The sequence below is a fragment of the Mauremys reevesii genome, linkage group 23 (genome assembly GCF_016161935.1).
Source record: "Mauremys reevesii isolate NIE-2019 linkage group 23, ASM1616193v1, whole genome shotgun sequence".
Taxonomy (NCBI): domain Eukaryota; kingdom Metazoa; phylum Chordata; order Testudines; family Geoemydidae; genus Mauremys; species Mauremys reevesii.
In genome coordinates this window covers 5,601,776-5,625,031 of record NC_052645.1, presented here as the reverse complement: position 1 = coordinate 5,625,031, position 23,256 = coordinate 5,601,776, and the positions used below count along the sequence as shown (strand labels likewise).

At 45.7% G+C, this 23,256-nt stretch overlaps 1 protein-coding gene and 1 long non-coding RNA gene across 13 annotated transcripts in view; one reads left to right on the top strand and one right to left on the bottom strand.

Annotated features, from left to right (window-relative positions):
* Positions 1–23,256, bottom strand: part of EYA3 (EYA transcriptional coactivator and phosphatase 3) — a 136,549-nt gene that overhangs the window by 12,074 nt on the left and 101,219 nt on the right. For all 6 annotated transcript variants that reach the window (XM_039511294.1, XM_039511296.1, XM_039511291.1 and 3 more), the window contains 6 exons: positions 21,708–21,847; positions 19,634–19,717; positions 12,750–12,839; positions 8,917–8,975; positions 6,196–6,356; positions 623–737 (listed from right to left, as the gene is read on the bottom strand). In XM_039511294.1, coding sequence (XP_039367228.1) covers positions 623–737; positions 6,196–6,356; positions 8,917–8,975; positions 12,750–12,839; positions 19,634–19,717; positions 21,708–21,847 — 649 coding nt within the window. The remainder of the gene's footprint in view (positions 1–622; positions 738–6,195; positions 6,357–8,916; positions 8,976–12,749; positions 12,840–19,633; positions 19,718–21,707; positions 21,848–23,256) is intronic.
* Positions 1–23,256, top strand: part of LOC120389083 — a 51,373-nt gene that overhangs the window by 6,110 nt on the left and 22,007 nt on the right. For 4 of the 7 annotated variants that reach the window (XR_005590749.1, XR_005590754.1, XR_005590752.1 and 1 more), the window contains one exon: positions 12,408–12,435. The exons of 1 other annotated variant lie outside the window; for it this stretch is intronic. This is a non-coding gene — a long non-coding RNA (uncharacterized LOC120389083). Of the gene's footprint in view, positions 1–12,407; positions 12,436–22,907; positions 22,955–23,256 lie in introns of all 7 variants that reach the window. 2 more of the 7 variants (XR_005590755.1, XR_005590753.1) reach the window with 1 other exon arrangement.

Below are 23,256 nucleotides of genomic sequence, written 5' to 3'. Positions count from 1 at the left end.
ATTGCTTTCTGTTCCAAGTCATTGACGTGAGCACACAAGTCTTAGCTCAGACTCAAACAGAACACAGCAGCACGGCAATATGCTGTTATGCAGAAGTCCATCCCTCACTCCCCTGGGGTGGGGGAAGCAGCACCTTTGGCCCCTGGGAAAGGAGCACTCAGTTTCAGTTCTGAGCACTTCCTTTGACTGATGCTTACATGGACATTAACAAACACCTGCCGAAGCCAGGCCCAGCCTACTTTCGCCAAACAGAGGGCTGCTGTATCCCAGGTCTCTGAGGGGGCAGGAAACACAAAGTGGGAGGGAACAGAGCGAGCCCAGGGGATCCCTTCCAAAAATTATATCAAATGCTGCTAAGGAATAGGTAGCTAGAGGAAGCTGTGCATGGGTACTGCAACCATTAGCTGCAACCTTTTGCTCTGCTTTTTGGCACTGGTGTGTTGCCGTAATGCTGGACAAGCAGCAGGGTAAGAAGATCACTATGCCTGAGCACCCTGCCCCTCCACAAGTTCTGCTGAGTTACTCTCTGTTCTGATAGAGGCCTGGGCACTGCAGCGGGGCCTGGGCAGCTAGTCACTGACAGTTATTGTTGGAGTGACACATGCTTGGCCCATTTCCATACCTGGACTGTATGAGAAGTAGGGATTTTAATGCAGTTCCCAGCCAGGAATCCGTTAACACTTCTATATCAGCCCGTAGTCTCTGCAAAGCTTCCCTCTTCTGTGGGCTGAGGAGGCCTATAGGAGGTGCAGACAAACAAAAAGCTCCTTAGAAAACCATATTTCCCCAAGTAGAAGTATTGTCCAATGCAGAAACCTCAAGGTAACAGCAGGGCTTTCTGGTCTGACGGGCTGGAAAAGGCATGTTAGAAGGGATGTTTTCAAACCTGGCTGTGAGATTAAGAAAACAACAGCTGGTAAGTCAGTTTCCATGCACACAGGTGACACGGCTGGGAAGTCAGGATTGTAACTGGTGTTTGAATTCTACGGAGTGTGGGGAAGAGGAAACAGGGCAGGCATTTCATGATACTTTGCGTAAAACTAACTCTTAGAGGACTGACAGTACAATCTGTTCCATTTTGTTCCATTCCAAAGTGCACTGAGTGAAGGACAAGGAGCTAGGCAGGAACTCCTGGGTTCTAGTCACAGTCCTGACACTGACTTACTGTGTGGCCTTGGGCAAGTCTATAACCTCTATGTATCTGAACTTCCCCATCTGTAAGAAAGGAAAAATGCTGACCTAACCACCTCAACATTGGGGCAAAGATATCTGTGCAGCACAATGAAGCAGTAAAGCACGATATTTATAGATTCATAGGGCCTGGAGAGACAATTCTGATCATCCCATCTGACTTCCTGCATAGCACAGGCCAGAGAATTCCATCCAGTAAATCCTGTACCAAGCCTAGAATGTATGCTTGAGAGCTAGAGTACAGATCTTTTAGAAAGAGACTTCCAACTTTAGTTAAAAGACTTAAATACAAGGGTTAGTAGTGCTGTCACTAGTACATTTGCACATCCCACTACCGCTCCTGGGTTAGTGTGGGCAATACAGAGTTTTGGGATCATTAAGAGAACATTTTTTGTGGGAGGAAGGGAAGAGAAGAAACTGGATAAGGAATTCAAAGAATCCTGCCAACAAATTTTAATAAAAAGATGCACCAAACTGTGGGCCCAGCAGTCTGAACAGAGCACACAGCGCACATTTCAGGAAAACTCGCTGCAGTTAAGGATGAATCCAGTGAACCTAAAGAGACGTAGGCAGCATGATAACGTGCAACATTTCATACTCCTCACCAGCTAACATTGTGCCAATTCACCTCAGTCCTGACCTCTAGCAACGATAGTCCAGCACCACACCAACACGAGCTAAGCCTGGCTAATGCAAACAAGGCCTAACACTGCAATTCCAGTTGTGGGATTCTCCATCTCACATCACAAACCAGTCTCATTCTGCACTCTGTACTGCTGAACAACCTTTTGAATATCTCCCTTTTTCACATGGGAAACAAATTAAGGTTTGTGAAAATAAATGTGAAGTGTAGAATGGTTTATTTCGAGCTATTTAAGGTAAGCAATATGGAGCTATTTGTACAAAATCAGCTCCAATGGGACATTTTACATTTAATGGAAAGATTATAACCTGCTAAAGGCACTGGAGACTGATCAAGGCGACGTGCATAACTAGCAAATGGCATCAGATTGCCTTTCAGTTCTGGCCTTTCAGTTCAGTTCAGAGTCTCAATGCGTGGATGAAACGATGGTGTAGAGAAGAGGGGTTTAGATTTATTAGGAACTGGGGAAACTTTTGGGATGGGGGAGCCTATACAGGAGAGATGGGCTCCACCTAAACCAAAGTGGAACCAGACTGCTGGCACTTAACATTAAAAAGGTTGTAGAGCAGTTTTTAAACTAAGAGATGGAGGAAAGCCGACTGCTGCAGAGGAGCATGTGGATTGGACAGAGACTTCTCTTAGGGGAGAGTCTATTGATAGAGATTCTCTAGATTCTAGTCAGGAGGAGAGGATAGAAGAGGATAAAGTAGGGGCCAGATCAGACGAGAAACATTCACATAAAGAATCCGACACATCAGAAAAGGGCAGACAAATAAACAGTGACAAGTTTTTAAAGTGCTTGTACACAAATACTAGAAGTCTAAATAATAAGATGGGTGAACTAGAGTGCCTTGTGTTAAAGGAGGATATTGATATAATAGGTTTCAGAGTAGCAGCTGTGTTAGTCTATATCCGCAAAAAGAACAGGAGTACTTGTGGCACCTTAAAAACTAACAAATTTATTTTAGCATGAGCTTTCGTGAGCTACAGCTCACTTCTTCGGATGCATAGAATGGAACATACAGACAGGAGATATTTACAGAGAATATACTTCCACCTTTTCATGTTCTCTGTATGTATAAATATCTCCTGTCTGTATGTTCCATTCTATGCATCCGAAGAAGTGAGCTGTAGCTCACGAAAGCTCATGCTAAAATAAATTTATTGATATAATAGGCATCACAGAAACCTGGTGGAGTGAAGACAATCAATGGGACACAATCATTCCGGGGTACAAACAGAAATTAAAAGGTTCAGTGACTAGAGTGAAATCCCTGCAAGCTGCATGGACACTCTTCAAAGACACCATAATAGAGACCCAACTTAAATATATACCTCAAATTAAAAAAAACAGTAAAAGAACTAAAAAAGAGCCACCGTGACTTAACAACCATGTAGAAGAAGCAGTGGGAGATAAAAAGGCATGTTTTAAAAAGTGGAAGTCAAATCCTAGTGAGGTAAATAGAAAGGAGCATAAACACTGCCAAATTAAGTGTAAAAATGTAATAAGAAAAGCCAAAAAGGAGTTTGAAGAACAGCTAGCCAAAAACTCAGAAGGTAATAACAAAATGTTTTTTAAGTACATCAGAAGCAGGAAGCCTCCTAAACAACCAATGGGGCCCCTGGACGATCGAGATACAAAAGGAGCACTTAAAGACGATAAAGTCATTGTGGAGAAACTAAATGAATTCTTTCCTTCAGTCTTCATGGCTGAGGATGTTAGGGAGATTCTCAAACCTGAGCCAGCTTTTGTAGGTGACAAAACTGAGGAATTGTCACAGATTGAGGTGTCACTAGAGGAGGTTTTGGAATTAATTGATAAACTTAACATTAACAAGTCACCGGGACCAGATGGCATTCACCCAAGAGTTCTGAAAGAACTCAAATGTGAAACTGCGGAACTAACAACTATGGTTTGTAACCTGTCCTTTAAATCAGCTTCTGTACCCAATGACTGGAAGATAGCTAATGTAAAGCCAATATTTAAAAAGGGCTCTAGAGGTGATCCCGGCAATTACAGACCGGTGAGTCTAAAGTCAGTACCTGGCAAATTAGTTGAAACAATCATAAAGAATAAAATGGTCAGACACATAGAAGAACATAATTTATTGGGCAAAAGTTGGGGGTTTCTGTAAAGGGAAAATCATGTTTTACTAATTTATTAGAGTTCTTTGAAGGGATAGACAAACATGTGGACAAGGGGGATCCAGTGGACTTAGTGTACTTAGATTTCCAGAAAGCCTTTGACAAGGTCCCTCACCAAAGGCTCTTACGTAAATTAAGTTGCCATGGGATAAGAGGGAAGTTCCTTTCATGGATTGAGAACTGGTTAAAAGACAGTAGGGGCATTGACAGCAGATCGAGGGATGTGATCATTCCCCTCTATTCAACACTGGTGACGCCTCATCTGGAGTACTGTGTCCAGTTTTGGGCTCCACACTACAAGAAGGATGTGGAAAAATTGGAAAGAGTCCAGCGGAGGGCAATGAAAATGATTAGGGGGCCGGAGCACATGACTTATGAGGAGAGGCTGAGGGAACTAGGATTATTTAGTCTGCAGAAGAGAAGAATGAGGGGGGATTTGATAGCTGCTTTCAACTACCTGAAAGGGGGTTCCAAAGACAATGGATCTAGACAGTTCTCAGTGGTAGCAGATGACAGAACAAGGAGTAATGGTCTCAAGCTGCAGTGGGGGAGATTTAGGTTGGATATTAGGAAAAACTTTTTCACTAGGAGGGTGGTGAAGCACTGGAACGGGTTACCCAGGGAGGTGGTGGAATCTCCTTCCTTTAGAGGTTTTTAAGGTCAGGCTTGACAAAGCCCTGGCTGGGGTGATTTAGTTGGGAATTGGTCCTGCTTTGAGCAGGGGGTTGGACTAGATGACCTCCTGAGGTCCCTTCCAACCCTGATATGCTATGATTCTATGACAGAGAACAAAGGGTAGGAATAAATGGTAAATTTTCAAAAGGGAGAGGGGTAACTAGTGGTGTTCCCCAAGGGTCAGTGCTAGGACCAAGCCTATTCAACTTATTCATAAATGATCTGGAGAATGGGGTAAAAAGTGAGGTGGCAAAGTTTGCAGATGACACTAAACTGCTCAAGATAGTTAAGACCAAAGCAGACTGTGAAGAACTTCAAAAGATCTCACAAAACTAAGTGATTGGGCAACAAAATGGCAAATGAAATTTAATGTGGATAAATGTAAAGTAATGCACAGTGGGAAAAATAACCCCAACTATACATGCAATAGTAGCTAATTTAGCTACAGCTGATCAGGAAAAAGATTTTGGAGTCATCGTGGATAGTTCTCTGAAGACGTCCACGCAGTGTGCAGCGGCAGTCAAAAAAGCAAACAGGATGTTAGGAATCATTAAAAGGGGGATAGAGAATAAGACAGAGAATATCTTATTGCCCTTATATAAATCCATGGTACGCCCACATCTTGAATACTGCATACAGATGTAGTCTCCTCATCTCAAAAAAGATATACTGGCATTAGAAAAGGTTCAGAGAAGGGCAACTAAAATGATTAGGGGTTTGGAACAGGTCCCATATGAGAAGAGATTAAGGAAGCCAGGACTCTTCAGCTAGGAAAAGAGGAGACTAAGGGGGGATATGATTGAGGTCTATAAAATCATGAGTGATGTGGAGAAAGTGAATAAGGAAAAGTTATTTACTTGTTCCCATAATATAAGAACTAGGGGCCACCAAATGAAATTAATGGGCAGCAGGTTTAAAAAAAAAAAGGAAGTTCTTCACGCAGCGCACAGTCAACTTGTGGAAATCCTTGCCTGAGGAGGTTGTGAAGACTAGGACTATAACAGGGTTTTAAAAGAGAACTGGATAAATTCATGGAGCCTAACTCCATTAATGGCTATTAGCCAGGAGGGGTAAGGAATGGTGTCCCTAGCCTCTGTTTGTCAGAGGGTGGAGATGGATGGCAGGAGAGAGATCACTTGATCATTACCTGTGAGATTCACTCCCTCTGGGGCATCTGGCATTGGCCACTATTGGAAGACAGACTACTGGGCTAGATGGATCTTTGATCTGACCCAGTATGGCCGTTCTTGTGGTCAATGCATTTTCAACACATGAAAACGATGAAACATGTCACCAGGGGAGTGGCCATGTCCCTGAAGCTAGGAAATGGAAACAATGAAGGATCTGGGCTCTCCCAAAGGGTGGATCCCATACGCTGCCTTAGGGGCCGTGGCTTTGCAAATGCCCAAGCACAAGGACAAGTAAAAGTTACTGTATGTGAAACAGCTTCCAGCAAGAACTCCGCTTTGTGCATGGTGCTCAAACTCCACCCTGTGGTCAAGGTTCCAGTACCTGTGCACACACGTGTGGCCTGCACTCACCTCCAACGTTGCTTTTGTGCTTGTCATAGATCTCTCGCACTCTGCGGTAGCGGAAAGCCAGTTTTCTCATCCAGTCCACTCCTCCCTGCGCCCCAACGGTGGAGCTGTGATTTGCGTTGCTTCCTGAGCCACTGAAGCCGTCCGTGGAGAAACTGTAGTTACTAGAGCAGAAAAACAAACCTGTTACACAAGCTACAGCAGCAGGCTGGCTGACACCCTCCTAACTGGTGGTTTTCTAGTTTCACTCTCTGCCCGTGGCTGATCAAGCCTCTGGGACCACCAGTCCTTTCCCTCCCTCCCCGCCATTGCAGGCAGGACCTCTCTCTACATAATGGGCCTGTTCCTCAGCACCAGTGAAGATGGGGACTCTGTGCGCTCACTGGGAAATTTACTTCAATGCTCAACTGGTCTCACTACTGCACCTGAACCGTTGCATTCAAAGTGTGAGATTATTCCTCTTGCACTCCCTCAACTACAGAAACCGTCTTCTCCTCCCTCAGCTAACACCTCCCAGTTATATAGCATTATATTCCTCTTTAATCACCTCTCCTCCAGGCCATAGTAATCAAATGTAATCACTCTCTTTTCATTGGTCTCATCTTCTCTCATTGGCATCATCCTTCTCGACCCTCAACTGGGGAGACAGGAAGCACTCCAAGCAGCATCCCCAGCACAGTCTCAACAGGACAAGAGGTCTTTGCTTTACTGGCAATGCCTCTCTCTACACACACATAATGGCACTTGTTTCTGCACTAAGGCTTTCTAAATAAGTAACTTTCCCTTTTTCACTGCTGAGCTCGAACTGCCACATTTCTTGGCTTTGAGACACTGGATTTTTTTTTTTAAGTGAGAAGTTTTAATAAATTTGTTTAAATTCACAGATATGTATCTAGAACCTAAACTACACAAAAGCTAAGTATGTGAATCCCTCCTGGGTTAGGGCATCTCACTAACCTCACTTTGCACTTCAGATCATATTGTATTGAGATGCACAGGCCGGAGACTGCCTGTAGGAGAGCCCATTAGCTACCTCCCTCATTTGGTGGTTCCCCATTAAGACCTTGCTGCCTCTCAGCCAACGTGTTCCAGTTTTCTTTGCAGTTGCTTTCTGACTTCCTGCTTTCATTGGCTTCTGTACAAAAAGGTTTCACTGAAATCTAGTTACGTTACATTTACTGTGTTACCTGTCTACCTCAGGCCAGATTTGTCAAGTGCAGTTTAGGTTTACTGAGCCCATGCTGCTTACTAGGCATAATTCTTTCCTCTAGGTATTTAGACAATTTTTTCATAATTCAGTCCAAGATTGTCTGGTGCTGTATTACACTCAGACTAATGTGTTGGTAGGGTTGCAGGTCTCCCATTAAATAGTCTGGAACCAAATCTGCCATTTCAATTGTCAGGTAATAGGGTACAATTCCCAAGGTAAGGACATGCCATTATAAATACTGTCAGTGGTATTCTCTAGCCTGTTTAATGACGCTTCACACCTTGTTTGCTTTTTTGCACCGAGTTGATGCATTCACAGACATGACCACAACCATAGCCTGGTCTCTTTTTCTGAAGGGTTAATTTGGAAGCCAAGTAGTTCAAATTATTCCTTTCAACGTGCTCTTCCCTGGACTTGTCAATACTGAAGTTCATCTGCCAGCATGTTGCTCTGTCACCTAGTTGTGTTAGGTTCCTCTGAAGTTCCTTGCAGTCTTCTGTGACCATTTTAACTTTATTATATTGGTGTCACTTATTTAATGGTCCAACTGCAGTTACATCTCAGACCGACACCTGTGTGTTACGTGAGCCCAGATCACAAAAAGCCTCTCCTCTTGGGTGCTCTACAGCTAGCTACACCCTTTGTGTAAGGGGTCAAGAGGCTGCTTTGCTAAACCCTATCCCAGCTGACCAGTTTCCATGTGAGTAGCTGAAATTTTAGAAATTTGTCTTTGGTTGCTCTCACTGTCCTAATCTGGGTAAACTGGGAGAGAGGGGAAAACACTTTCTGCACCCTCTATGGCGGCTTCATCTCTTTGTGGACAGTTTCTTTGGTGTAAATTCAATCAAGCCAATTTGCAAAGACCATCATATATGGAGGGGCAGCAGCCAGCCCAAAACCTGACTGCAGAGTGGCCTGGCGAGAGCAGAGCTGCCTGTATGGGGGGAGATTCAGGCCTAGCAAGTGTGAAGGACACCTCTGCCAGGGAGAAGAAATAAGATGCCAAGGACCACCGCCACCCCTCCTCCCCCAAGGAGAAGCACAGATAGCACCCAGACAGTTGCGCCCATCTTGTCTCAATACTGTCCTAATATTGCTTTACTTCCAATCAAGGTGTAGAGATGGCCCAGGGAAAGTGGGAAGCTTCCATTGGGAGATGGCCCCTCTATGATAAAATGTGAGAACCACAAACAAGGGAGTAAGCCTGTGCTGGCCAAAATGATCTAGAAGGCCTTTCTAGCTTGTGTCAACCATTCACCCTAGGTCACAGCTGCACGGTGTCATGTCAAAGACTCTGGCAGGACTTTCAGAGGGCATGATCTCAGTCTTTGAGCCTGCTCCTCAAGTTTATCCAGTTTCAACCACCAGATAGTACAACAGAGCACAAAAGTGGCGATGCTGGATTGTTTGGCTAAGTAGATTCCCCTTCCCCCACAGCTTTTCTTGTAGTAAATCTCTCAAACAGAGAAGCACTAAACCAGTTGCTCACTCCACACACATCTTGAATATACCACCTTAAGTCTTGTCCATTGTCATCTGATGCAACATCTTCTACGTGCACCTGGTCACACTCCTGTTGAAGACAAAAGACCCACAGATTGCTGTAGCTGAGGAATGCACTGATATACAACCAGCCAATTTCTGTTCTATGTACAAATCTTAGATTACCCAACAGGATTAACAAACTGGTTTAGATGAAATCTTCCATCCTGTCTCCCAAAACAAACCTTTCTGAGGTTCAAAGAACTTCAGTTATCTTTGCCTCTCACATTTGAGATTTCATTCCTCAGCACCTCTGCACTTGCAGGTTCTGGTCAAGACTGGAACTTAAAGTACCAGAAATGTCTGGACAGAGTTTGCTCCCATGACATTTCAATTCAGGTTTGTGACTCAAAGGTTCAGAACATTTGAACAAATAATTGAAATTGTCGGAGTTTACCATGACTGAACTTCTGATGCTCATTTAGAGTGACAAAGTGAGTGAGGTGGACCAACTGTGAGCTCCACACAGCATGTCTATGCTGCTGTTAGAAACACACAACTAGCTCATGCCAGCTGACTCAGGCTCACAGGGTTTGGGTTGTCGGGCTGTTTACTGCAGTCTAGACTTCTGGGCTTGGGCTGGAGCCTTGGCTCTAGGACCCTGCGAGGTGGGAGGGTCCCAGAGCTTGGGCTGCAGCCTGAGCCTGGAGATCTACACTGCAATTAGACTGCTACACAGCCCCATTCCGAGCCAACTGGCACAGGTCAGCTGCAGGTGTCTAGCTGCAGCGTAGACATACCCACAGAGCTCTTCTTCAGCTCCGGGGGAGGCACTCAAGCATCATAGCTAAATGCAAGGTGGAACAGATTGTTTAGCATAAGTAGTTAGTACATATTGTAAGGGACAATTCAAGGTAGAGTGACCCATTACACCTCTGCAGTCATAGGACACAAAGAAGGGGTTAGTGGGTTACAGATTGGTTATAAGCAGCCATAAATCCAGTATCTCTGTTCAGTCCACGATTTTTAGTGCCTAGCAGAGATATGAATTTAAGCTCCAGAGGTGTTACCAGGCCACTCTTCCTTGAATGGTCCCTTAGAGTATGTGCTAGCTACGTACGCTAAACAATCTGTTCAACCCTGAATTTGGCTGTGACGGGGAGTATCTTTCCCAGACCTGAAGAAGAGCTCTATGTAAGCTTGAAAGCCTGTCTCGCTCACCAACAGAAGTTGGTCCAATAAAAGACATCACCTCTCCCACCTTGTCTCGCTAATATCCTGGGATTGATACATCTGCAGCTATTCTGCATGAAGCTCATTTGTTATTTTCACCTTGGCTACCAAATCCACACTGTATTTTACTGTATTTTGAGCAATGCTGAAACATTTGATCAGTGATGATCCAAATACAAAATTAATTCCATCCCAATAAACCAGCCATGGAGACATGCCACCAAGCTGTAACGTAGTGGCGATATTGCAAATAGTGTAGTGCTCAGTAGAGCAAAGAGCCAGTGCAGAGTCGTATCCCTAAATGCCCTTTTTCTTGAAAAATTTTCCCTTGCTGCTTCCACTGGAAGTTATGGTAAGACCACGAATATCAAAAAGCTCACTAGCAGCTGCTGGCATTTTAACCACCTTGTGTAGACATGCCCTGAGCAGGCTAGGTGAAGTGGCAGTTAAAACCACAGCTCAGCATAATTTTTTTTTGGCAAATAGTAAATTTGCCAATAAATGCATTGTTCAGGGCACCAAACCCATTCGCAAATTTGGTCTGAATTTGGCAAACAGTTTCAGTCAAAAAAAAAAAAAAAAAAAAAAGCAACCCCAAACCTGAAAACAAATTTTGAAAATTTAAAATACATCAATCTGACATTGTTTCAAATCAACATTTCAAATGACATGTTGGTTCAAATTGACATTCAAAACGTTTGTTTGAGCCAAATGAAATTTTTTCTTTTTTTCGTTTCGTTGAGAAAAACAGAGAAAATTCAGTTTTGGTTTGAAACTAACCTTTTTATTTTGTTTTTATGATGTTTCTGTCTGGACACCAAACAAACAAGTCAGTCATTGGCTCGGTCTAGTAAAAACACTGGTGGCTGCCTGGAGCCTAGTCTAAACTACTGATCCCAACATCGCTCTGCCCATTTGAGCTGATGCAGTGGTAGCAAACATGAGGAACTGGAGGAAAGAGCTAGTACAGACACCACCAAGGACCAGAGGAAACTTTGAATATAGTGCAGGACGCAAACCTAAGTGCAGCGCTTGCATTGTTGTTGATGAGAATTGGGACCCACGGACCCCTTGGTGCCAACTGGCAGAGGGCACAGAGTGCAGGGGTTTTACAGGGATCCCCTGGATCAGAGATCTGCATAATAGTTCACCAGAGGGTGGGATGAGAGATCTCTGCCAAGAGCCAGTAGTCCACTATGATTCCTAATAATCATAGTGAAATGTGTGTACAGATAATATTTAAGACATTATGTATCTATACTAAAAATTATGTTCTTAAAGTCTTGAAGTTAAGGCAGGTCACCAGGATGTGAGAGAGCTGCGATATGCTCCTTTCAGGCAGGAGGTAACAGATATCTACCTACCTGTCCGGCCATTTGAATATTGTAGGTGAATTGCTAATTGTTTTTAAGATACATTTTTTCTGTAATACTTTTGTACTTTGCCTCAGAGACAGTAGAGCTGCAGGTGCTGATCTAAATTCAGACGTGCTGAGACAACCACAGTGAACTGCAGGAGAAATTGCAGCTGAAATCCCCAGTCTAGAGGGAGAAACGCATAGGACTCTGCCCTGAGAAATGTCTCAGCGCTCTAGCCATCAGTTAAGTGGGATGCCAGCAAAGAGTCTACAGAAGAGTCAGAAGTGCAGTAACGTCGGAAACTGTGACAGGTGGCAATAGGGAGATTATAGTCAATTCAAAATCCTCACTTCAATGCCTTTAATTAGCCCAAAGTGCATTTCCTACAGTAGTAACATCACAGAACATGTTTACACTTGTATCAAATTTAGGTTAATGCAGCCAAGATTAAGCAATCTCTTATAAATGTCAAGGCAAAATCATGTACGTAGCTCTTTCTACCTTGGAACACTGAGTTGCCAACAAGAGAGACTGTATTTTGGGCTGTACCATCTCAGACCGCCCAGACTGCACTGTGTGGAGAAGACTTGACAAGCATCATGAGCTGGAATGGTGACATAACTTGATTGCTTTCTTTGTAAAGCTCAATGCCAAACAGGGCCAGCAGAAAATTAACAAAAAAATACGTTTTTGAAAACACTAATGAAAATTGTTGGCAGTTTTTCTAATATTTGCATTTTTAAAAGCAACTGTGGAGTACACTGAGATGCTCACACATGTAATAGCTCATGGTTCCTGATCTAAACCCAGCAGCTATAGTGTTACCTTTTAAAAACAGAAGTATATACTCAGGGGCAATGTAAACTAGGATTTATAGTAAGGGACTAGACATCAGTAAGATCTGATTTCTATTCCCAACCATTTATTTGCAGAATCTGAAGTACTTCCACACCTCCTTGGGTAAGCCATATTTATTATATATAATATTCTAATTTATAATGTATTATTATGATTGGCTGAGTGAAGCGAGGCCTTACACACCTCAACAGCATTTCTGTATTTGTCAATTACAGCAGGCTGATTGACTGAGTGTGTTCTATTTTGTATGATCTTGGCTCACACATCAGCTTTGTTCCTGTACAGCTTTAGTTCTGGTAGATGCTATTAGCTTTTCATATTAAGTTCTGTTTCACACTTGTTTGTGTCATTAGAAATAGTATTCTCATCAGGAAGTTTCTGATGTTCAGGTTCCTGAACAAACAACTGGCACATACCTCTAAGTCATTGAAAAATAAGTGTGTGTCGGCCACTTCGAAAATCATCTCCTCCATTGTCAGACCTGAGCCAATCACTAGAGTTGGGTCCTGGAAAACAAGACAGGAAAAGAAAATTTTGCCCTGGTTCTGTACTAAAGTAGAGATAAACCTCTTGCCAATGAAGTTTCACAGGTTTCCCACTGGATCCCAAGGCTAAAATGTGCTGGCATGGGTTGTTGTTTTTTTTCATACCATTCAATTGTGTGGATTGTAATACCCCTAAAATATTGTGGGCACTTGAAGAAAAGCCAGATTCTAGTAAAGTATCAAAGTAAAACAAATCAAACTACAGTGCTGTGCAGCTTGGACAGATATACTTCCAGAAGCAAAACAGAAAAATTTATTTGTGATTGTTCAGTATGTTTCTGAGAGGCTCTATTTATCTTCAATCTATATTGGAAACTCACTGATTCATACTAATGACAGGGACATGCTTTGTTAATTACTGAAGTTAGCAAGAAAGTGACCACACAATAAAAAAGCAAGCTTAATGTGCTTTGCTCATTTATTTTGAAAATTATATAGCAGCTGTAATACTGACATTTTTAAAATGTAAACCAAAACAAATATTTTTAGTTTACATTTAAGCACTTAAAATATTTGACAAATGAAACCTCCAAATGATGAAAGTTATATGATCTCAGCGCAAAGGGGCTGAAATTACACAGTGCATGATCCTTAACTTCTGCCAGCATCTGCACTTCAAAAATACATCAATTCATAGCCTAGTACTTAATTAAAATGAATGTGTTTGCAGTCTTTACCTCCTAGCTCTGTAGGTACTTGATTTAGTATTCTCTTCTTTGAAGTGGTTACCCCTTTGTTCAAATAAAAGGAGAGGTTACTTACCTGTAACTGGCAGTTCGAGATGCATGGCCCCTATCTGTATTCCCCTGAGGGTTATACACATGTGCCATGCGCCCAGAGCCGGAGCTTTTCAAAATAGTAGTGTCCAGTCTGTGCACGTGCCTCTGCATTGCCTCGTGGTTTCGCCTGAGGCGACAAAGGGCAGGCGGACCAACTGTGTCTCCAGTTCCTTCTCCACCGCAGAGGGGAAAGAGTGGGATTGGAATACAGATAGGAACCACACATCTCAAAGAAAAAACGGTTACTTACCTCTCGTAACTGTTGTTCTTCGCGATGTGTTGCTCATGTCCATGCCAATAGGTGTATGAGCGTGCTGCGTGCATGACTGCCGGAAAGCTTTTCCCCTAGCAGTACCTATCGGGTTGGCTATGGAAACCCCTAGAGTGGCGCCTACATGGCGGTGTATACATGTCCCTGCCAACCCGCCGCCTGCTCAGTTCCTTCTTGCCAGAATATTCCAACAGTGGTGAGGCGGGCAGGATTTGGAATGGACATGAGCAAGACATCTTGAAGAACAACAGTTACAAGAGGTAAGTAACCATTTTTTTCTTCTTCGAGTGATTGCTCATGTACATTCCAATAGGCAACTTCCAAGCAGTTATCCTGGGGGAGGTCTGCCGGTCCCACAGTTTTGGTGACAATTTGGCGGTGGGTATGCCAGTGCGGGACCAGCAGATCATTCACAGAACTGCCGCCGAATCCGCGTGACTGAGGCAGACCTCCCACAGAAACGCCACCAAAGGCTGCCTGACTGCCATGCTTGGGGTGGCAAAAAACAGAGCCATCCCGGGCCTGGAGGGGCCGCAGGCACAGCCTGGTGTGCTGTACCACGTCTGTACAGGCCGCCATGTGCCCCAATATTCTCATACAATTTCTGGCCGTGGTTGTGGGGAAGTGGAGAAGGGTCTGGATAATGTTTGTGAGCTCTTTGAAATGCAGTTCTGGAAGGCACACCTTGCGTGCCTGGAGCCCAAGAGAGTGCCAATGAACTCTATTCTTTGTGTGGGGGTCAATGTGGACTTGGGCTCGTTCAATATAAGACCCAGCCTGTGAAACGTAGCCCGGGCCACGGACATGTGCTCTGCTACCTGTGCTTGGGACTCGGCCTTGATGAGCCAGTCATCCAGATACAGGAATACCAGCATCTGGCGCTTGCGGAGGAAGGCCGCCACTACCGCCATACACTTGGTGAACATCTGGGGGGCCGTTGACAGGCCAAATGGGAGTACCCTGAACTGGTAGTGCCAGCCACTGATCCCGAATCTGAGAAAGCATCTGTGGGCTGGGATAATAGCAATGTGAAAGTACACGTCCTTCAAGTCGAGGGTGTCGTACCAGTCTCCTGGATCCAGAGAGGGAATGATGGAGGCCAGAGAGACCATGCGAATCTTCACCTTTATGAATGTGTTGAGGTCTCGTAGGTCCAGGATAGGCCGAAGCCCACCCTTGGCCTTCGGGATGAGGAAATAGCGGGAGTAGACCCCCTGAATTCCTGAGGAACCTCCTCTATTGCCCCTAGAGCGAGGAACGATTGCACCTCTTGTAAAAGGGAGTTGCTCATGAGAGGGGTCCCTGAAGAGGAACAGGGAAGGGGGTTGGGAGGGCGGGAGGGAACAGAATTGGATAGAATATCCCGCCCCCACTGTGCTGAGGACCCAGCGGTCTGACATGATCTGAGACCAAGCACAGTAGAAGCAGGAGAGTCGATTCACAAAAGGGGGGGCGGGGGAGAGAGAGAGAGAGGGGAATGCAAGATGGCGACTGATGCACCGTCCTCGGGCGCATCTTCAAAAGTTGGGCTTGGGGCCAGGGGGCTGTTTGGTTGAACCCTGGCCTTGGCCCGAGGAGAATTGAGGTGGGCGCCTCCTATTACTTCTGCCCCTCCTCCTAGGGGGATCTTGCTGAGGAGGCCTCAGGTAGAAGCGGGATGGGGGCTGAGGTCTAAAGGGCTTTCTCTGAGGCACTGGTGTGTATAGCCCCAGAGACTTCAGAGTCCCCAAGAATCCTTCAGTCTGTGCAGGTGCGTGTCCATATTTTGGGTGAACAGGCCCTCACAGTCAAATGGGAGGTCCTATATAGTGTTCTGAACCTCCGGTGGGATACACAAAACCTGTAGCCATGCACTGTTCCTCATTGCTATTGCGGTGGACATGGTTCGAGCTGCAGAGGCTGCCACGTCCAGGGCTGCCTGGAGGGCAGTCCGAGATACTACTCTACCCTCCTCAAGAAGCGCACCAAACTCCTTGCGTGAGTCAGCTGGGATTAACTACTGGAACATAGCCAACGAGCTCCAGGAATCAAAAGCGTATTGGCTAAGTTCTGCCTGCTGATTTGCTACCTGAAGCTGGAGCCCGCCAGTCGAATAGACTTTATGGCGAAAGAGATCCAGTTTCTTGGCATCACGTGACTTAGGTGCGGGGACTGGTTGTCCTTGTTGCTCCTTGTGGTTTGCCACATCAACCACCAAAGTCCCTGGTTGGGGGTGGGTAAAAAGGTGCTTATAGCCGTTTTGCGGCACAAAGTAGCGTCTCTTGACCCCTTTAGCCATTGGTGGGAAAAGAGGCCAGGGTTTCCCAGAGCACCTTCATGGTATTCTGAATTGTCCTTATGAGAGGCAAGGCCACTCTAGAAGGACCCTTGGAAGTGAGGATGTCCTCCATCAGATCTGAATCCTCCATAACCTCCTCTGCCTGGAGGTTGAGGTTAACTGCCACCCTCCTAAGGAGGTACTGGTGGCCTTTGGTGTCCATTGATGGTAGAGTGGTGGAAGTGCCCGCCACCACCTCGTCCAGTGAGGAGGAGGAATTGGTTCCCAAGTCTTCCTACCCCTCAGGTTCTCTAGTTTCCAAGTATCTCGGAGCTGCCCGCGACCAGAGGATCAGGTGCCACCAACGTCGGTGGAGATGGGGCTGTGATTGTATGTGGCCGCTCAACAGCCGTGTCCTGTACTGGGTCCTCAGGGGCCCTAGGGGTGTAGCGTGCCATCGACGTCGCTGATGGAGGGGCCGATACCACCGATACAGGTCTAGATCCCTGACCCTGAGCCTGGTGGTAGGCCCACGGGATCCAAAAAGGCCACTGCACTGGGTCCTGCCACTGGGGTGGCCAAGTGATGGCTGGTGCTGGTTGTTCCGCTGGTCTACGGTGCCAGGATTGGTGCCGGGACTGGGAATGGTGGTGGCTGTGTCAGGACACAGACAATTCTGCGTCTGACTCTGATGAGTACTCTGTACCCAACCACAGGGAAGCAGAGCCCGACGGTGCTAGGGAGAGGGAGATCGGCGCCATAACATCATGGGCTTCCCCCGATGATGAATCAAAGGCGGTGCCACCATCAGTGCTGTGACGGGTGTCAGAGTCGTCCGGGGTGCCAGGCATGACGCCGCAGTCAATGCCGTCGCTGGTGCTACTGGCATTGCCTGAGTTTGCGAAGCCAGGTACTGTGCCGTCATGGCAATGAGGTCTCGAGCCGCCTCATATGTGTCCAGAGTGGAGGGGAGGTCAAGCTCATCCTCCAAATTGTCCCGGGTAGGAGAGTCCATTCTCACCGGACTCAACGGCTCTGCAACTGGGGCCAGAGTCAATGGCGCCGGATCTTGGGGACCAGACCAAGGATGTCCCACCAAAGGACGTACCCCACTGGAATCTCTCCTCGGCTTCCTGATAGGGGAACGTCCCCTTTCTGGTTTCTTTTTCTTATGTGGCACCGGGGACTGTGAACAGTGCCGCCGTGTGGCACTGGCCTTGTGGGCCAGGGAGCGGTGCCCGCGCTCCCTGGCGGAGTCTTTCCTCAGTGCTGGGACATCCCGCACTGAGGCCGGTGCGCTGCACACCAAGGATGCCAGTGTCTGCTTTGGCTGAAGGGCCGACTCCATCAGGAGGAGCTTCAGGCAACAGTCATGCTCTCTCAGTCCTAGGTCTGACACTCCTGCAAATAGGACACTTATCTGTCTGATGACCCTCCTTGAGGCACTTGAGACAGGGTGGCGTGCGGATCGCTTGTTGGCATAGGTTTTGCACACCTCTCCCACGCCTTAAACCCCTGAGACCGAGGCAAGCCCCGGCGCTGGGGAGTGAAGAGCGGGGGGGAAACCCCCCGAAGTAAGCTAAACTAACCTACACTATTAACTAACAACTACTCAACTATTTACACAGAAAAACAAGGGAACCACTAAGTAAGGCACTTGCAGAAGCAAGAGACTGAGCTGTTCCAACGACTGTCATGGGCGGTAAGAAGGAACTGAGCAGGTGGCGGGTTGTCAGGGACATATATACACCACCATGAAGGCACCACTCTAGGGGTCTCCACAGCCAACCCAATGGGTACCGCTAGGGGAAAAGCTTTCCGGCTATCGTGCATGTGGCATGTGCACATACCTATTGGAATGCACATGAGCAATCACTCAAAGAACAACCTCCAGTTACAGGTAAGTAACCTCCACTACTACTACTACTTCTTCAAGTGATGGTCCTTATTGTATTCCACTGACGGTGATTAACAAGCAGTACCTATGTAGGAGGAGGGTGTGAGGAAGATGATGAGAACCGTGGAATGGAGGACTACTGCACTGAATGAGGTGTCCATTGCAGAATCATGAACTAAAGCATAATGAGACTAAAAGGTGCGTACCGAACTCTATGTGGCCACCTTACATGTCTGCAAAGGACACGTTGTGGAGTATGGAGGTAGTTGATGCTTGTGCTCTTGTGGAATGGGCCCATATCCCACCTGGTGGGGACCGTTCCGATAATTGATAGAGTTTAACGCATCCTGAGACCCACTTTGAGATTCTCTGGGTGGAGATGGCCTGGCCTTTAATTCTCTCCACTATGGCAACTAATAGTCAAGGAGACTTCCAGAAGAGCTTCGTTCTCTGTAGATAAAAGGCCAGGGTCCTATGGACATTGAGGGAGTGAAGCTGTCATTCCTCATTTGAGGTGTGTGGTTTGGGAAAGAAGGTTGGCAAATGTATAGGTTGATTGAAGTGGAAGCAGAAAATTAGGATGCAAGTGCAACAAAACTGTATCCTTATGAAAAGTGGTGAAAGGGGGGGTTTTGCCAACTCTTCTTGCAGAGGTGATAGCCACCAGACTAGTGACCTTAATAGAAAGAAGAGAAAGTGGTGGACCATAGGTAGCATACGAATCCTCAGACTCAGAGGAATCAGAGTCTTACATGAATGGGGGTGCTGATGGAATGGAGTATGTTGTAGGAACATGACCAGAAGGAGGCAGATCTGATGTAGGAGAGGGGGTCCTCTTAGCAGGTGAATGGACCAGAACACGTGGAGACCTTATCCATTCTAAGGCACACAGTTTGTGAGGCCCAAGAGCACATCCAATTCTCCCTGGCTTCAACGGCATCTGGTCCACGGACAGAACCAGGGCCAGTAAGGGGACCTGCCTCAGGACAGACAATTCATGCTGTGCCAGCGAAGCCATTGCAGGAGGGATGCGTGGTTCAGGAACCGGGATTGGTGGATCTGGCGAACGATGTGACTTGTCACTCTTGTGGGCTCCACCATGGCCAGAACTCATGGTAGCGTAGCACATTTTTTGGATCTGGAGGAAGACTTACTGCCATGCTTATGCACATGCTTCCGTGTTTCATGGCTAGGCCCCACCATGGGGTCCACAGTGCTGGTACAGGTGGAACTGGACTGGGACTTCGCAGCAGGAGGTGCACTCCTGGATTGCTCAGGCCGACGTATGGGGGCAGGGGAGGGTTCCCCAGACAAGATCCAATTGCGGTCCCTTGGCAACCTCCATGAGGTGCTTCTTCAGGCACAGAGAAGTCTGGCCTTCCTGGGTGTGGGCAGGGAAGGAGAGGCATGCATATAACCCTCAATGGAATACAACAGGACCATCACTCGAAGAAGGAGTATGAATTTTCTACTTCTTTCACCTACAATTAATGTATACTTATTGATAACATTTATGATCTTACCTCTGAGAAAGAGGTAAGACAATATTACCTTTCCATATTTCTGGGCGTACGACCCTGTGAGAAGGGAATGGAAAATAATGATGGTCTCATCCAAGTCCCACAGAAACACTCGCTGGGAAAGGAATTACAAAAGGAGGTTAATCTTGGGATTTTCCAACTGCCATGCTGCAGCAAACAGCAAAATCATAGAAACGTGGGGCTGGAAGGGACCTCGAGAAGTCATCAAGTCCAACCCTCTGCACGGAGGCAGGACCAAGTAAACCAAGACCATCTCTTACAGATGTTTGTCCGATTTGTTCTTAAAAACCTCCAATGATGGGGATTCCTCAACCTCCATTGTAAGCCTGCTCCAGAGCTTAACTACCCTTATAGTTAAAAAAGTTTTCCCTATATCTAACCTAAATACCCCTTGCTGCAGATTAAGCCCATTACTTTTTGTTCTACCGCCAAAGGACATAGAGAATTATTGATCCTCATCCTTATAATAACAGCTCTTAACATATTTGAAGACTTATCAGTTCTCCCTCAGTCTTCTTCTCTCAAGACTAAATATGTCCAACTTTTCCTCAGTCAGCTTTTTCATAATTTTTATTGCTCTCCTCTTGGACTCTCTTCAATTTATCCACATCTTCCTTAAAGTGCGGTACCCAAAACTGGACACAGCACTCCAGCTGAGGCCTCACCTGTGCCGAGTAGAGCGGGACAATTACCTCCTGTATCCTATGATATGTATATAGTAAAAAGCCACATGGTGCAGCTGAGCTGCTGTAGCGCTTCAGTGTGGACACTCACTACAGAGAAGTAGTTAATCTACCTCCCCGAGAGGCAGTAGCAAGGTCAATGGAAGAATTCTTCTGTTGACCTAACAGTGTCTACACGAGGGATTAGGTTGGCATAGCTACATCTCTCAGGGGTGTGGATTTTTCATACATACTACACTTCTGCTAACACTCCCTAGCATGATACCAACTGCCTCACATTGTTGACTCATATTCAATTTGTGATACACTAGAACTCCTAGATCCTTTTTAGCAGTTATTCCCCATTTTGAGCTGTGCATTTGATTTTTGCTTTCTAAGTATATTACTTTGCACTAGTCTTTACTGAATTTCACCTTGTTGATTTCAGACCAATTCTAAAATATTGTATTGAATTCTAATCCTGTCCTTTAAAGCGCTTGGAACCCCTCTCAACTTGGCATTGTCTGCAAATTTTATAAGCATACTCTCTATTATCCAAGTCATTAATGAAATATTGAACAGTACCACACCCAGGACAGAGTTCTGCGGGACCTCACTTGACACACCCTACCAGTCTCACAGCGAACCATTGATACGTACTCCGACTACTCTTTCAATCAGCTGTGCACCCACCTTATAGTAATTTCATCTAGACTACATTTCCTGAGTTTGCTTATGAGAATGTCATGTGGGACTGTGTCAAAAATGTTACTAAAAATCAAGATATATCATATCTATTGCTTCCTCAATCACAAGACCAGTAACCCTAACAACGAAGAAAATTAGGTTGGATTGGCATAATTTGTTCTTGAAAAATCCATGCTGGCCATTCCTTATAACCTTATTATCCTCTAGGTGCTTACAAAAGGATTGCTTAATAATTTGTTCCAATATTTTCCCAGTTACCAAAGATAGGCTGACTGGTTTTTTGTTTCCCTGCATCCTTGTTGCTTCCCTTTTTAAAGTTAGGTATTAAGGTTTGCCCTTCTCCAGTCCTCTAGGACCTCACCTGTCCTCTAGGAGTTCTCAAAGATAATTGCTAACAGTTCCAAGATAGCTCCAGCTAGTTCCTTAAGAACCCTAGGACGAAGTTCTTCAGGCCAAACCTGCTCTGTCACCCACTTTGTGGTTAGGTGCAGTGTCCCCTATAGGAATGGCCCACCGCTCTTTTATCGAGCTCCATCAACAGTGTCTTAATTTTGTGCCTCTGGTTAGACAGCGGCATTTCTGGACTTCCAGTGTTCCTCCTGTTTTTTACCCAATTATCCCAGCCCCTTTCCCCTGCCAGAAAGGGGAAGGGAGACACGCTGACCTGACTGCTCTTCCAAAACGACTATTCAGAAAACCAGACTGTTCACTTACTTCCAGTTCACTGTCCAGAAGGGAGGAGGCATCTGCTTTCCTCTTGCCCCTGTTTTTCCCAGCCATGTTTTTCCTAGTCTGCTCATCTAACTCTTTACTGGCTGTTGCTCTTGGCAAAGATGGACTTGTGGATGGATCTCCTAGAAGAAACACACAACACTGTTTCCATCTCATGATCATACAAAATGAGCACCCAGTCCCAACACACCTCACCTCTGACAGCTCTTGGCCATATATCAGAGTCAGGAAACATGAGATGTTATTGCACCTCACTGAGGCACCAGCAAAGGCACAGTTTTTCTGTCCAGTCATGTCAGTACATACCCATCTCCCCAGTCAATTCAGCAGTAAGCCACGATGGGGGCACAGTCAGACGGTACGTCTACACTGCTGGCCCAGGTCAAGTGTCTCAGGTTTGTGGGGCTTGAGCTACGGGGCTAAAAATTGAATGTAGACGCTTGGGCTGCAACCCAGGCTCTGAGACTCCACGAGGGGAGGGCCTCGAGCCTGGGCTCTAGTCTGAGAGTCGACACTGCAATTTTTACCCGCACAGCCCAAGCCTATGTTAGTTGCCCTGGCCCCTGAGACCTGTGCCCTAGATTTTTTTTTTTTTTTAAATAGGGTAGACCAGGGGTCAGCAACCTTTCAGAAGGGGTGTGCCAAGTCTTCATTTATTCACTCTAATTTAAGGTTTTGTGTGCCAGTAATACATTTTAATGTTTTTAGAAGGTGTTTTTCTATAAGTCTATAATATATAACAAAACTATTGTTGTATGTAAAGTAAATAAGGTTTTTAAAATGTTTAAGAAGCTTCATTTAAAATTAAATTAAAATGCAGACCCCCCCGGACTGGTAGCCAGGACCCGGGCAGTGTGGATGCCACTGAAAATCAGCTCGCGTGCCATAGGTTGCCTATCCCTGGTGTAGAGATACCCAGAAATGAATGCTATAGGCTGGGTAAGGTACAAGATCAATGGCAGAGTTCCTCCAGCCACCTAGAATTGTACCAAGAATACAACCCTCCTCTGCTATTAGAGCTACTTCTATTTAAATTTCATTTAAAAAATGATAACTCACTATTTGTAGAGGGTTCCCGCAAGACCCTGAGCCCTGGGAAAGAGTTCTCTTGGAAAGGATTCTGACCCATTTTAGAGTACACTTATTATTAAGTTAGTTCATCTAACATCTCGTTTCCCCCAGGTTCCTGGGCTAGTTGGAGGCCTTTCCTCATTGACCATCCCCCAGCGGTTAGTACCTTGTACCACTTTCAATGCAGTGTGAAATAGGAGAGACTCAAAAGGGAGTATTAAACCACCCGTTTAGTTAACTGTTGCTGGAGGGCCAAGAGACCTTGCTGAAAAGGCAGCAGGTCTAACAAGTGAGGCGCAATGGTAGACATTCATTTCCCTCTTAAAAGTATTTTAAGCTACTGAACTGGAAACCCTAAATCTAAAATCAGGTTTTTTTAAGCAGCAGCTAGTTAAACTCGGCCCCACAATTTTCTCAGCCTTTGCCAAGCAGCCTAGCCAGGCTCTGGCCTAACACTCCT